We start from the raw sequence: 14,551 nt of genomic DNA, 5'->3' as shown, positions 1-14,551 counted from the left end.
CGAAAATAAATACACAAAATGTCCTTGAAAATATTTAGTGTCTGTTATGTCTGCACATGTGATGGATGTCTGTTCATGTAAATCCATCTCCGGAGATGAGTGCACCACATTTAAACTTGACACAAAAGTTAAGATAAAAAATGGAAGAGTTTTAGAGGCCAATGGAGGATGGTCTGGGATTGTAAAATCCAATCCCATTCTGAAAATTTGATAGTGACATAACATGCTTTAGGAAATGGCCACCAAATATCGGTTTTCAAGCCGTACCAATTCGAATAAAATCACCGAGCTTTCAATGACCATCTCCGCCAACGTTGTCAGGAGTTCACTGACTGCCGGGGATGCTACGGTTTCTCGCTTATATAGGCGTGATGACATCACCAGCAGCCAATAGACCCAATGTGGCGTGCACACGTAACTCGACCTGGGCAGCTAGCGGAGCTATTGCCCGTGGCAACACCAGTGACGTCAGGTTGCACCAGGGACAGGCACCATGTCTGAAACTGCCGCTCCCACATTGCACATCTGTTTTTGCTTTCTTTCGATGTCCAACGCCTGCCCCCATGCCCTTCTGCTGGGACAAGAAGGTAATTCCTCGCTTTGCAGTAGTCAAGCAGCACATTTGAACTGCTGCAGTGGACAGAATTTTAAAGACGACCAGTCTCGCCATAGTGAGACAGCGGATACGACAGACAAGGTACGAGCTTGATCATAATGCCAGGAACATATTTGAGTGTCATCTGTCTTTGTCAACATTGTCACCATTCAATTGGGAGATGTTGGATGGAGCCACGGCAGCGCAACAACATTCAAGTTTATCCAAGGGAACGTCAAAGCAATGTGCCAAGTTCAACCAACTGAATCACGGAAGAACTGTTGTGAAATCTGATAAGGCCCATAGAACGGTTGTTAATCTTTCCAACCAAGAACTGTACAATGGCTCTATATCAGCACTGAGTAAAGACCTCAACTTTTCTCCAGCTCCAAGACGTCTGCCAATATTGGATATAATTAATGGAATAGAGCAGTGCATTAGGAATCTTTCACATGACGCAGCTGATGATATCAGGCTAACTACCAGACATATCTCGGCAAAAGCTAAGCCACGAAAATCTAATATTAGCCAGGAGGAATGACATTGCTTGTGGTTATTACATGAGAATGAAGACTTGGTTGTCTTGTCAGCTGACAAAGGGAATGCCACCATGGTTCTGAACTCTGCAGACTACCACCTGAAGATGCTACATTTATTGGAAGACACCACATACTGCAAGCTTAGTCGTGATCCTACACAGGCTATTGTCAGAAGGACAGGGAAGTTATTAAAGGATTCTGGTTTACCAAATGAAGTGGAGAAGAAATTAACACCTCGTGCTGTGAGACCTCCCAGGCTTTATGGATTACCAAATATACACAAGGAAAGTGTTGCTCTGAGGCCCATTATTGGTGCAACCAGTTCGCCCACCTACAGACTTGCTAAACACCTGGCAGGATTATTAAGACCAAAATTGGGACATTGTGAACACCATGTTGTCAATTTGCAGAAATTTGTTGAGACACTCAAGAGAATGAAGATAGGCCCAAACAACATAATGTTTAGCCAGAACGTTGTGTCACTTTTTACGCGGGTGCCAACACAAGATACAATGGATCTTTTGGCCCACTATTTTCCATCTGGAATCATTAAGTTGTTCCGACACATCCTAACAACAACGTACTTTTTGTACTGCGATGAATATTATGAGGTGACGGACGGCACAGCCATGGGATCACCACTGTCTCCAGCAGTCGCAAATTTCTTCATGGAGCACTTTGAGCAGCAAACTTTAGCATTATGGCCATCTTGCTTTCTACGATATGTTAATGACACTTTCCTGATATGGCCTCATGGTGAAGATACACTACAGCATTTCGTCGATCACATTAATGGTGTCCATCCCAACATTAAATTTACTGTTGAGATGGAGAAGCATGGCAAGCTACCATTCTTGGATGTTTTGGTTGAGCAGAAGGCAGGAGGCCAGCTTGGTTATTCAGCGTACCGGACACCAACACACACTGATCGGTACTTGAACGCCAATAGTTTCCACCACCCTGTACACAAGAAAGCGGTTCTGAACATGTTGGTTCATAGAGCCAAGATAATCTCTGACGACAACCACCTACAGTCTGCATTTCAGAACTTAAAACAGGTTTTCGGGGAAAATTGATACAGCAAAAGAGACATCGCAAAAGCTTTCAAGGGCCGCCAATGAAAGACACCTGGTGAATCAGTAGAAGACGCCAAACGGACTGCATTCCTACCATACTGTGGAGCAACTAGAAGCAAGTTAGGACGGCTGCTGCAGAAACATGGTCTGAAGCCAGTGTTCCGGCCCACCCCAAGATACGAAATATGTTGCGCCCTGTTAAAGATGACATTGCTCTTTGAGTGTCCAGCATATATGGTGTACCCTGTGAATGTGGCAGCATGTATAACGGACAAACAATTCGCATGGTTGCAGAGCATTGCACTGAGCACAAGCACTGTATAAAACAAAGGGAGCTTGACAAGTTGGCCACAGCAGAGCATTGCCTAGAAAACGGACATAAAATACAGTTCAAAAATACAAAAGTGTTGGCTCATGCATCTATGTATTGGGACTCCGTTATAAAGGAATCACCCAAGATTCATTTAAACAACAACAGTTTCAACAGACACCAGGGGTACACACTCAGCAGGACATGGGGGTGGGCATTGGACATCGAAAGAAAGCAAAGACAGATGCGCGACACGGGAGCGGCAGTTTCAAACGTGGCGCCTGCCCCTGGCGCCACCTGACGTCACCGGTGCTGCCACGGGCAATAGCTCCGCTAGCTGCCTGGGTCGACTTACACGTGCATGCCACATTGGGTATATCTGATTGGCTGCTGACGATGTCATCATGCCTATACAGGGTGTATACGGGGACAAGGAAAAAAAATTCCCGGATTTCTCCCGGATATCCCGTTTAAAAAATATGCTTTTTCCCGGGCGAAAATACACTTTTTCTGTGCTAAGTGACAGTAGGTTTTCCGTAGATTTTCCCTCGGAACTGTAAAACTTATCAATCCTTCGAATGGTTAATGTTTTATTAATCGCGTAGAACTTCCCGAAAAAAAAAAAAAAAAAAAGGACTGAGCAGAGAAGTTTTGGAGGGACTTTTAATAAAAAAAAGGAGAGAAGTTTTGGAAATACCTTTGATTTGCAGCAACATATACGTTGCATAATTTCGTATTACGAAAGTATAAATTTGAATTGCACCAAACACGGCGCGTTAGTTTCCGGAGCATTGCAACCGAGGTTGCAATGTCCTTTTGTAAGCGAGTCATATCTCAAGCCACGAGATCTCGCCAGCCGAAGACAGCAGCTATTCAGAGCATAGGACACGTGTTATAGTCAGCCAATAGCAAGATTACTGGTTACATAGCGCGAACACACAAGAGGAAAAGTTAATGTACACAGTACCGTATATCTACAAGAAAAGCTAAGCTTTCACATATAATATTGGTCTCTAAGATTAACACGCTACAATAGAAGCTAAGCTTTCACATGTAATATTGATCTTTTTTGCGTGTGTTATACTTTAAGATACATCACACAAATGTGCCAGTAAATTTAAAATTATGACATAAATGCCTAGGCTCGAAATTCTTGTAAGTGGCTGGTCCTCAAACTGTTCAGTTTCGAACGCTCTGTGATTTAGATATCCATCCCACTTTCTCACTCGAAACATAATTCATCTTGTGTAAAAAGAAATTTACTTTGAAAGTAACGCTTTTCTAACCACCGTTCGCAATACTGTTAGAAATAGGTTCGATTTACCAGTTGCCAGTGAGCGCCAGAAAACGCATTATTGTGCGTGTGCAACTGCAGTGGTGTAGGAAGCCCGCATATTCGTGTGTATAAAGCACTAAGAGAGCTTACATTACACCATAAAAGAAACAGGGCATCAGAGGATACTCCAAAGAGCATCGAAATTTCGTAAACCATACTAAAATGCATAATTCGGCTTGATGTGCAAATTGGCTTTTTCCAGATTCACAATGAAGTAGGTTCCATCTGATATTAAGCTTTTCAGTGTGGTTTTTGGGATGTAAATTTTCTTGGAGTACCAGTACTCTACGATCTCATGTTTGGTTCTTTATCATGGCATAATGCCATACATGGCAGAAGATGATAACGTGCACTTGAAATTCATCGAACAGTTGGAACTAGCCAATACTGTAGAATGAAACACTTCGTTTCAAATAAAATGATTGCCTCACCGGAATTTCTTTAGCAAACTTGCAAAAATAACTTCATTCTTCTGCAAGGCGATTAATGCTTGCCTGCTACTAACTTGGAAAGAAAATAAAATCAGAAAACTGAAATTAATAATATATTTTTGCCCTCCGTAATTATGTGAATGTATTTTAATTCACTTGATAGCTCCCGGCCACAGAAATCCGTTTTGTTTTCATTTGACGTGGGAGCTATACACGAAGAGAAGCGGCGAAATCACTTAATGTAAACACGGGTCATGTGGGTACTAACCCCCTCCCCACTACAACTCAGACAACTCTGTGCAAGTGCGAATCTGAAAGCTAGGGCGCGCAAGAAAAATTTTTCTCATTGCATCTGGTTGAAAATGAACAGTTGTGACGTCATGCTCATAGCAAGCAGTTTTTTGTTACGAAGAATTACAGTCTGCGCCCTATGGCCTTTGACATACTTTTGCTGTCTGCAGACGCTTGTGCATGTACGATGTTTTGTTGTCGTAAAATGCACATTTCCTTTGCCACTCAAGTTTTATTTTTTCCCCATAGTTTATACTTTATTGCTGCAGTATCATTCTCCAGTAGCAGGATACAATAACATTCTTTGCTAGAGAATCAATTCTGCAGTCGAAATTACAAAAATTTAACTGAAAGCTAAAACAATGAAAAATTCCCGGAATTCCGAAAAATTCCCAGGTTTTTCCCGATTTTCTCCCACATGAAAAAATTCCCGGGTTTTTCCCGGATTTCCCGGGTCGTATACACCCTGCTATATAAGCGAGAAACCATAGCAGTCCCAGCAATCGGTGAACTCCTGACAACGATGGCGGAGATGGTCACCGAAAGCTCGAGGATTTTATTCGTACTTACGCCACTTGAAAACCGAGAATGTTTTATTCGTGTATGCCGTCGCGAAAGACTCTGAGGACACAGTAAGGATAGTAGCTATGCAGGAAACGGAGACTGTCACAAAGACAAAAAGACACAACTGGGTTTCAAAATTGGTTCTCATCCAACCTTTTCTCCAAATGTATATTTGAGTTACTTTTTTCTACCCTTAAACTTGAAAGTTTACTTTGATGGGAAGAAATTTGCATACATTAAAAATTACTCATTGCTGTCAATGAGTATACTGTATACTACACTTAGAGCACTGCACCTGCACACCTTACAGGTATGCTCCCATATGGGTAGGTTTTGTATAGTGTGCAATGTTCACTACTTCATTACCATTTGTGACTTCTGAATGCTAATGCATACCCCTCTTTTCTAGACAGGTAGTGGTACCAAACGTCAGATCCATATGTGGTACCTGGTTGTGTGCATATCATTCAGAAAAGAGGTTAAGAAACTGGGAGTCTTTTTTTCTCAACACGTCTCAATATGCTGACTTGTTTTTTTCCCCATATTTAGCACCTTGGATGGTCAGAATCATGCTTATGTCATCAGTTCACACTACTGAGGGATTTCACATCAATTCGAAGGCCTCATTAGCTTTTGAGTCTATGCCAAAAATTAAAGGAATCATCCGAAATAATAGAATTGTTTTTTTTATGTTACAAGCAAAAGAAATTTACTTCTTAACAAGCCTTGCCGTACCCACAGAAGTTGCACTTAGGAATCTGTGTGAAGGGGTGCACTACTGCTGGAAAAAGAGATAGTGCTCAAAAACTAGTGTGAATGATGTTTTTGGTTGTGTGTTACTGTGTTCAAAACATCAAAAGGTGAGTGGTTGCCTTTCCCTTATTTTACACATAAATTTTCTTATTACTTATTCTCAATTATTTTAAGTGCTATCCGGTAGATGATGTCAAAAGGCTCATGATGATTTTGACTATTATTATTATTATTATTATTATTATTTTGCCCCTACTTTAAATGTGCTTCCAAATTAGTTGAATGTGAACACTCACAAATATTACTAACTTACAGAAATCACTGTACATATTAACTCTACCATAACTGTTAAATTCATGCTAAATATAATAATTTATCAGACCTGGCTATGAAACTGATACAGTTAAAACATAGACTCTATGATAACTGAGTTTAACATTTACCATTAATAAAACAAAATCTTAATTCCCATAACCCACAGTATCCAAATAAATACAAACTTTGCACGACAAGGTGAATTAAGAGCTAATTTTTTACCTAATGTGAGATTTCTAGTCTGACCATTGTTTTGGCCAGTGTAAAACCTTTCTCAGTTTCCAAATTTCATCATATTACTTGTTATTTGCAAATACTGCAATACATTCAATGGTAAACACTATGAGAGATTCTAATAAAATTTTCATATATGGCATTTTACAGCATAACTTATCACCTGTAACATTTGTTGCCAGGAGTGCAATAATTTGGATGATTCTTTGCTGATACTACACATCATTTGTATACTTACAACACAGCCATGCCAAGAAGAATACTTCCAAGAGCAAGTAACCTCCAGCATCCACAACTCTACCTGCTGCTATAGTAGTAGTTGCCAGGCCAAAATTCTGAAGTGACTGTGCTCTGCAATGACAACAAAGTAGTACTTGAACAATATGATATTTTGCACAGTCAACAAATATTGTTTCACAGTTAAGATACTTCACCAATTAGGATCAGAGCATCAGAGGATGTTGTAGAAACTACACTGATTAAAAAGAACATTAATGTTCTGCAACCACAATAAAAAATTTAATAATCATCTCATCATTTCTATTACTTGGCAAGGTGTATTGATTACTCAGCTGCAGAGAAACTCACATGGTCATGTGACTAGGTACAATCATATTCCAATACAAAGCAGCACATGATGTTACCTCACAATGTGAGCTCGAAAAGTCATCATGCAACACACCTTCACAGGAACTTGTGGCAAATTGCTGTTACTGTTGTTAATTTTACTGACAAAAAGAATAAAATTGGCGTGACAGTGCTAAAAGAGAAGGTGACTTACAAGGCAAGCAAAACTGACAAGGAAAAGTTAAATAAGTCAATGGTCATAAATTGCGAAAGAAATGATTGAAGTCAAGTGGAACAGGATTCAAGTACCTGCCCCAAATCAGAATAAATAAAATGGATAGATGAAATATTTCACTGGTAAAATAGATAAATGTATTATTAGAAAAGAATTCTGCAATATTCTAAACAATACAAGGAAATATCACCATTACAAAAACTTCATAGCTCTTCTCACACAGAACTAGACTTCTAGGCTAGCAAAGAATCACCGAGAGAAACGTGTTTCATCAGTGAGATTTAATTGTGCAAGGTGCAGAATGAGCAGGTGTTAACAAGAGAATGTAATTGCAGAAAAGAGATTAGATTTTTACAACAAAAATGAACTACCAGAATTAATGCAGCCATTGGTCTATTTAGATGAACTGTGGATTTGTGCATCCTACACTGAGAGTGGATGTTGCGAAGGGACAGCATGAGAAGAATACTGTCAAACAATAGCACAAGGCGAATTTCATTTTTGTGAATATATATATATATAATTAAAAAGAAAGATGATGAGACTTACCAAACAAAAGCGCTGGCAGGTCGACCTGCCAGCGCTTTTGTTTGGTAAGTCTCATCATCTTTCTTTTTAATTATATTTTTCCCACGTGGAATGTTTCCCTCTATTATATATATATATATATATATATATATATATATATATATATATATATATATATATATATATATATATATATATAATAGAAGGAAACATTCCACGAAGGAAAAATATATCTAAAAACAAAGTAGATGTGACTTACCAAATGAAAGTGCTGGCAGGTCGACAGACACACAAACGAACACAAACATACACACAAAATTCAAGCTTTCGCAACAAACTGTTGCCTCATCAGGAAAGAGGGAAGGAGAGGGAAAGACGAAAGGATGTGAGTTTTAAGGGAGAGGGTAAGGAGTCATTCCAGTCCTGGGAGCGGAAAGACTTACCTTAGGGGGAAAAAAGGACGGGTACACACTCGCACACACACACATATCCATCCACACATATACAGACACAAGCAGACATATTTAAAGACCAAATATGTCTAAATATGTCTGCTTGTGTCTGTATATGTGTGGATGGATATGTGTGTGTGTGCGAGTGTGTACCCGTCCTTTTTTCCCCCTAAGGTAAGTCTTTCCGTTCCCGGGACTGGAATGACTCCTTACCCTCTCCCTTAAAACTCACATCCTTTCGTCTTTCCCTCTCCCTCCCTCTTTCCTGATGAGGCAACAGTTTGTTGCGAAAGCTTGAATTTTGTGTGTATGTTTGTGTTCGTTTGTGTGTCTGTCGACCTGCCAGCACTTTCATTTGGTTAAGTCACATCTACTTTGTTTATATATATATATATATATATATATATATATATATATATATATATAGAGAGAGAGAGAGAGAGAGAGAGAGAGAGAGAGTCCAACTATAAAGACATGTGATTTATCTACCTCTAATCATCCCTAGAAAAGTAAATCAGAAACTGAATTCTTATTTTTATCCCCTTCCATCTTTTCTTTGTATGTTATGTTCAACAGCACAAAAATGGCTCTGAGCACTATGGGACTCAACTGCTGAGGTCATTAGTCCCCTAGAACTTAGAACTAGTTAAACCTAACTAACCTAAGGACATCACAAACATCCATGCCCGAGGCAGGATTCGAACCTGCGACCGTAGCGGCCTTGCGGTTCCAGACTGCAGCGCCTTTAACCTTCAACAGCACAGATTTATCCTTTTGGATATACTTATGCAAAACAATACTTTCCTCCTCTTCAGTAGAAATATAGGATTGTTACTGCATCTGTGCAAATTGGCTACATTTTCTGACTCCTTAAACATGTGTAACAAGTGCAATTCATTTAGTACAGTTCTGTAAGAGCTCCCGGACAACCCCACAACATGTGTAGGACTTTATTAACCACCTTTAAGTTTACAGCAGTAGATTCAAAAGAGGAAGCTGTTTAAATTTTTGTCACCATTTCATTTTCAAAGACTAAAATAATTTCAAATCTAGTACTTACTGCCCCACTGACAATATTACAAGCAACCTATTTCATAAACAGCTGTTCTACAATAGAAGAAAGTCCCTCACCCCAACTCCTCTGTTTGTTAATTAGTGTATTTCTTTAAATTAGGAGTTAAACCACACTGAACAGCAATCTGATACTATTCTAATTCCATTGGTAAGGGCAATTATCACACTCAGTGGTAATTCAATATATATGTTGTACATAAAACCAGGTTCATGAAACAGACAACACATACATAACTTTCAATTTTACTTACATTCCGTATGCAGTTCCTAATTGATATTCTGGGATAATAAGGGCAACCATTGGCCATAAAGCACTTGCAAGCATTGAGTATGCCAGACCAAGGATGGACTGAAAACATTGTAAAACCTTATGTAGTACATACAAGACAATTTACTCTCAAATATGTTATGTACAGAGCAGTATCTGATATGGAAATATAAAGAAAATGATGCAATAAAAAGAATAACGTACTCTTCTGATGCACCTAAATAAACTTATTCCTTAATATTAAGTTATAAGTAAATTGTAGTCCCTAACTACATTTATAGCAGAAAACACATTACGCAACAGTTTAGCAGGGTGATGTGACTGATGATGAAATAAGTTGTGCAACTGATTCCTGTTTTGCATTAATTATTTGTAGATGGGAGAGGGCTGACAGCTTTAACGAAACCAGATGGTAAGAATCCTAAATAATGATAATACAATGCACTGTAAAATTTGGTTTGCAATATGCATAATTCTGGGCAGTTTTTTGAATTACAACCTAAAAGTTTCATGTTCAGCATTGTAGTTCTATAAAGTAGTCTACAACAGATTTTTTAAAGTATCATGCCTATGGCCACACTACATCGATATGAAAAAACACTTGCTCAAAAATTTTATTAACATCTTGAGACACTGCTCTTTACATACCAACTACATGTAAGAAACTTTGTAATTTCTCAAGTGAGCTTAACACAGTCAACTGAACTTTAACACATGTATGAAAACAGGCCATATTCACATACACATATCTGAAAGGAACCTCAGCTTTAGAATATGAAGCCTCAAAGTAGTAATCTTGCAAAGTCATCAGGTCTGTTATTCCAACCTATATCAGAAACCAACCTTCTGCTGCCCAAAAAATCAAATGCATTATTGCAGCAAGCTGCTATGTGTAAGGGGGTTTTCTTGCACGGTTCTGACTACAAAAAGCTTTAGACCTTCACCAGACGTAATGTCAAAGTGAAAATTTTCTAAAAACTGGCAGAAGACATTTGCACTGATTTCATTTCAAGCAATTTGAAAAGAGAAGATGAAATTTTCATTTAATATATATGTTGTACATAAAAGGAAACTTAGGGTCAATATATTATGTAAAGAACAATACTTGATATGAAAGTATAAAAATGCCTATAAATTTTACAGAATAAATCTGGTTCAAATAGAAATGTATAAAACTGCATGAAAATACGCAGTTCCTGCAATAACTTGTGATGGTTACATCAACAACCACATAAAAGAACTACTACATTCTGTGCACCAAAAGAAGAGCCTTGGCAGTTGGCAACACTTATCAGCTACCGAGTGCAAGGTGCAGAAGGCTACTATCAAAACTGGTCGAAAGCCATAATTGCTACTAATAGTGAGGCACTTGCCATAGAGGAATACAATTATATTCAAAACTGTTCCACATTAATATTCATTTTATAATTTGTTGTGAACTGGCTTTTATGTTTTATAGGCTATCCTCAAACAACAGAATTATGTGATTAATCATAGTAGGTGCATGAAGCAGCTAAGATACTCCAATGTCAGGGCTTTTAAAAACCAAGCCACCACCCAAACCCCTTTACATCATAAATTAAATTCTGGGAACAGTAAAAGTGTTAACATACTGTAATGACAAGACAGCAAACATAACTTTTTTTTGCTTGACTATTTTAAGGTTAAAAGACATATTCCTTTGGAAAGAATATTGGCAGATTATTTTTATGGTTCCAGTGTGAGAAAAAGTAATTAATTACTTAAACCAAGAGGACTCTAGAAATTTTGAGGTTCCAGCAAGTATCACAAAGGGCAGCAATGAATTTATTCTGAGTATGTTTTAGTATTCCTATATAGCAAGTTTAAGATGTTTGAGATTTTAAAGTTGACTCTCAGCTTGACAAAAAGTTTTGAGCACGGTCAGAAAGTGTCCACCAGTGTGGAGGAATACAGTCTTCAGACACAATATCACAAAGATTATGATGTACAGGTAAAGTGAGAGGAGGATAATGACAACAGACATGAACAAGAACCAAAGCTAAAGATTATGAGTAATTTTATTATGATTTGATAACTATCTTATAAGAGAACATAAGTACTGAGCAAATAACAGATTCATAAACATCAAGAGAGCAGTTAGTCACATACAAGATGTATCTGCAGTGAGAAGAACTCCCTTCCCCATTATGCTGAAGGACTCACAAAGGCCTGTACTGTCCCTGGGCGGCCAGGCTGTTTGGGAATCTCAAACAGTGTATCTACAGTGACGAGAACTCCCCTGCTCAGTATGCTGAAGATCCCACAAACGCCTTAACAGACAGGCACTATCCACCAGACATAGTCCTCAAAGAAATTTCCCATGCCATATCTCCACATACACCCAATTCTCCCACCAGCCACAAGAACCAGCTACAAAGTTGCATCCACTTCATTACCCAATGCCAGCCTGGACTGGAACAACTGAACCACATCCTGTGTCTGGCTTTGCTTATCTATTACTATGCTCTCAAATAAGGAACTTCCTGCCCCAGATGCTTCCCACCTGAGTGTCTGGAACTCAGTGTGTCATCTTTACAGTGAGTAGTAAGTCATCTATCCTTTTCATGATTTTTGATATTCCAACATGGATTTTCTGTCTTAAAGTCAATTCTTTATGTAAAATATACTGCACTCTCTTCTGGTAACATCATGGTTTCATATAATTCACACATTTTCAGCTGCTGAATGTGCACTATTTGATGTTTTTATCTGAGGTTGCAGTTTTGGAACATCCTACAAGTGAATCTATTTCCAGATAGGTATGGGCACATCTGAATTAGTTCCTCTGTCACTTATCTGATCACATGGAAATAGGCGAGACATTTTAAGCCATCATCAGCACTTAATGGATTTCCTTTTAAGATAAATAATCCAAAACAAATAACTTTATAATATAATGGTATCCTATATTATAAATTTGAATCAATACACTTTGAAAAGCTGTATTAGCAAAATTATTCAATGCATCAAGTTGAAATCTGACAAATTTCATTGCATAGCATGTTCCCTCCTGGACAAAAACAAATTTTCATTAATATCAACATAATTTCTGCACCAAACTAACAAAATACTGCATTAATGTGACTTCAGATGCACTCTTGGTATTTTGACAGCCACATTAAATCAATTACTCTATTTTAACAACTGGCAGAAACAAATGAGTCAGTTCTATTTCTCAACATTTCATCTGCTCTTGCAACTAAGTGTGTCACAATCTTCAAAAACAAAAATGTTTTCATGATTTGACTGTCAATACATTTGAAAGTAAATTAAATGTACTTATGGTAACAGAAAGGAGTAAAGGTAGCAACTTAGCACTAAGTTGTCAGAACGACACAACAAAGACTTTGCTAGCTACTGGACCAATCCTTTTTTGAACTAACACACGTGACCCCCCCCCCCCCCCCCCCCACTAACACACACTAACTGTATGGCTACTTTGTGCCAGCTGAATTCTCTATGCTGGAACTATAATTCTACAGCTCCACTGGGATGAGAGGTTGTATCAGGCAGTGTAAGTACGGGCAGAAAGGATGCGGAGAGAGGGAGGAAAGGTCAGAGAAGGATGGCTGACAAGTGGGAGGGACGCAGCAAATGCATGCAGTGCTGGCGATGACATGGAGTGGACTGACAGAGAGAAATACGGAACTAAAGATATGTTGCAAGGACAATTCTTATCTATGTAGTTCAGAGACTCTTATTTACATAGTTCAGAGAAACCCTTGGTCACAGTTTGGTGGTTATGCCCACATAAACTGCCAAGCAGAAATTGTATCATAGCTGACATATTGACAAGACTGATTTGACATGGTACCCTGCCTCTGATGGGGGTATGATAATCATGTGCTGGATGGGACAGGAATAGGATGTGTTCTGTCAGATTATTGGACAAGTTATGAAACTGGGTCGTCCAAGCGGTAAGGTTCACATGGCAGTGGGATGGGAATGGGTAAGGTGAAAGGACGGACTAGGATATTTTGTAGATTTGGTGGGTAATGGAATACTACTTTGGGAAGGGTGGGAATATCCTGCCCACAATCCTTCCCATCTCTCCCCAAATAGTTCTCCACTTGCCACACATTTGATGTCACTGTGGAAGAACCATACACAAGACTTGTTCAATACACCAACCCAAGCACAACCTGCTGAATTTCTATCAGAGGCTTATCCTAGTTACTATCCTACCCAAGTTGGGCTACCTATGCAAGCAGTCATATCGTAACAGCACTGCTGCAATTTCTGCAGCGTATTTGCATGGGCACACCCACCAATCAGCTGTCCATCCAAAGGAATGGCCACTGCCAAACTGTAGCAACAGCAGTTGATCACCCTGTGAAAGAACACACAGCCGAATACAACATGCTTGATTTCAATGGTTGCTTTACAGCTCGCCCCATTTGGATCCCTAGTCCAATGCCAGAAACTCACAGGTAAATAGATGGAAGTGATCTTTGCAACACATCCTTAATTCTAGTAACTCTCATGGTCTTAATCTATGCTGACACGCACCTTAGGACCCTAACTTCACTCATCCCGCACCCACACCGTCTTTCCTACAGTCTACCCTTCCAATGTTCTATATCCCCCTCTTCCCTTGATCTACATTCCCTCCTAAACCACTCCTCCAAGGTAACATCTTTGTTGCCCATTGCCTGAACACACCTGTGCTAGTGTTCATGTCCCATTCCTATCTCTTGCATCTGCTGCATCCCTCCCAGCCATCAGCCACCCATCCCCAACCATCCCTCCTGCTCCCCCTCTCCTTTCTTTCCTCACCCATCTAATGTGTTCATACCAGTTAAGCTGCAGAACTGTTATTTAAGCACAGTGTGTTCAGGTGCTTATGCTGTTGTCACGTAAACCCCCCACTCCCCCCCCCCCCTCACACACACATGGGGAAGGGGGGGGGGCAATGGAGAGGGAGCACTTTTATGTTGTTCAAGACAACATGACAGTTTTGTA

At 39.2% G+C, this 14,551-nt stretch overlaps 1 protein-coding gene across 3 annotated transcripts in view; it reads right to left on the bottom strand.

Annotated features, from left to right (window-relative positions):
* LOC126162197 (major facilitator superfamily domain-containing protein 1-like) overlaps positions 1-14,551 on the bottom strand; it is a 124,593-nt gene that overhangs the window by 27,745 nt on the left and 82,297 nt on the right. For all 3 annotated transcript variants that reach the window (XM_049918527.1, XM_049918528.1, XM_049918530.1), the window contains exons 8-9: positions 9,552-9,649; positions 6,683-6,795 (exon numbers count right to left, since the gene is read on the bottom strand). In XM_049918527.1, the coding sequence (XP_049774484.1) occupies positions 6,683-6,795; positions 9,552-9,649 (211 nt within the window). The remainder of the gene's footprint in view (positions 1-6,682; positions 6,796-9,551; positions 9,650-14,551) is intronic.

Source organism: Schistocerca cancellata, chromosome 2 (assembly GCF_023864275.1).
Source record: "Schistocerca cancellata isolate TAMUIC-IGC-003103 chromosome 2, iqSchCanc2.1, whole genome shotgun sequence".
NCBI lineage: Eukaryota > Metazoa > Arthropoda > Insecta > Orthoptera > Acrididae > Schistocerca > Schistocerca cancellata.
The sequence above is the reverse complement of the archived record's forward strand: the minus strand, read 5'-3'. Positions and strand labels throughout refer to the sequence as shown.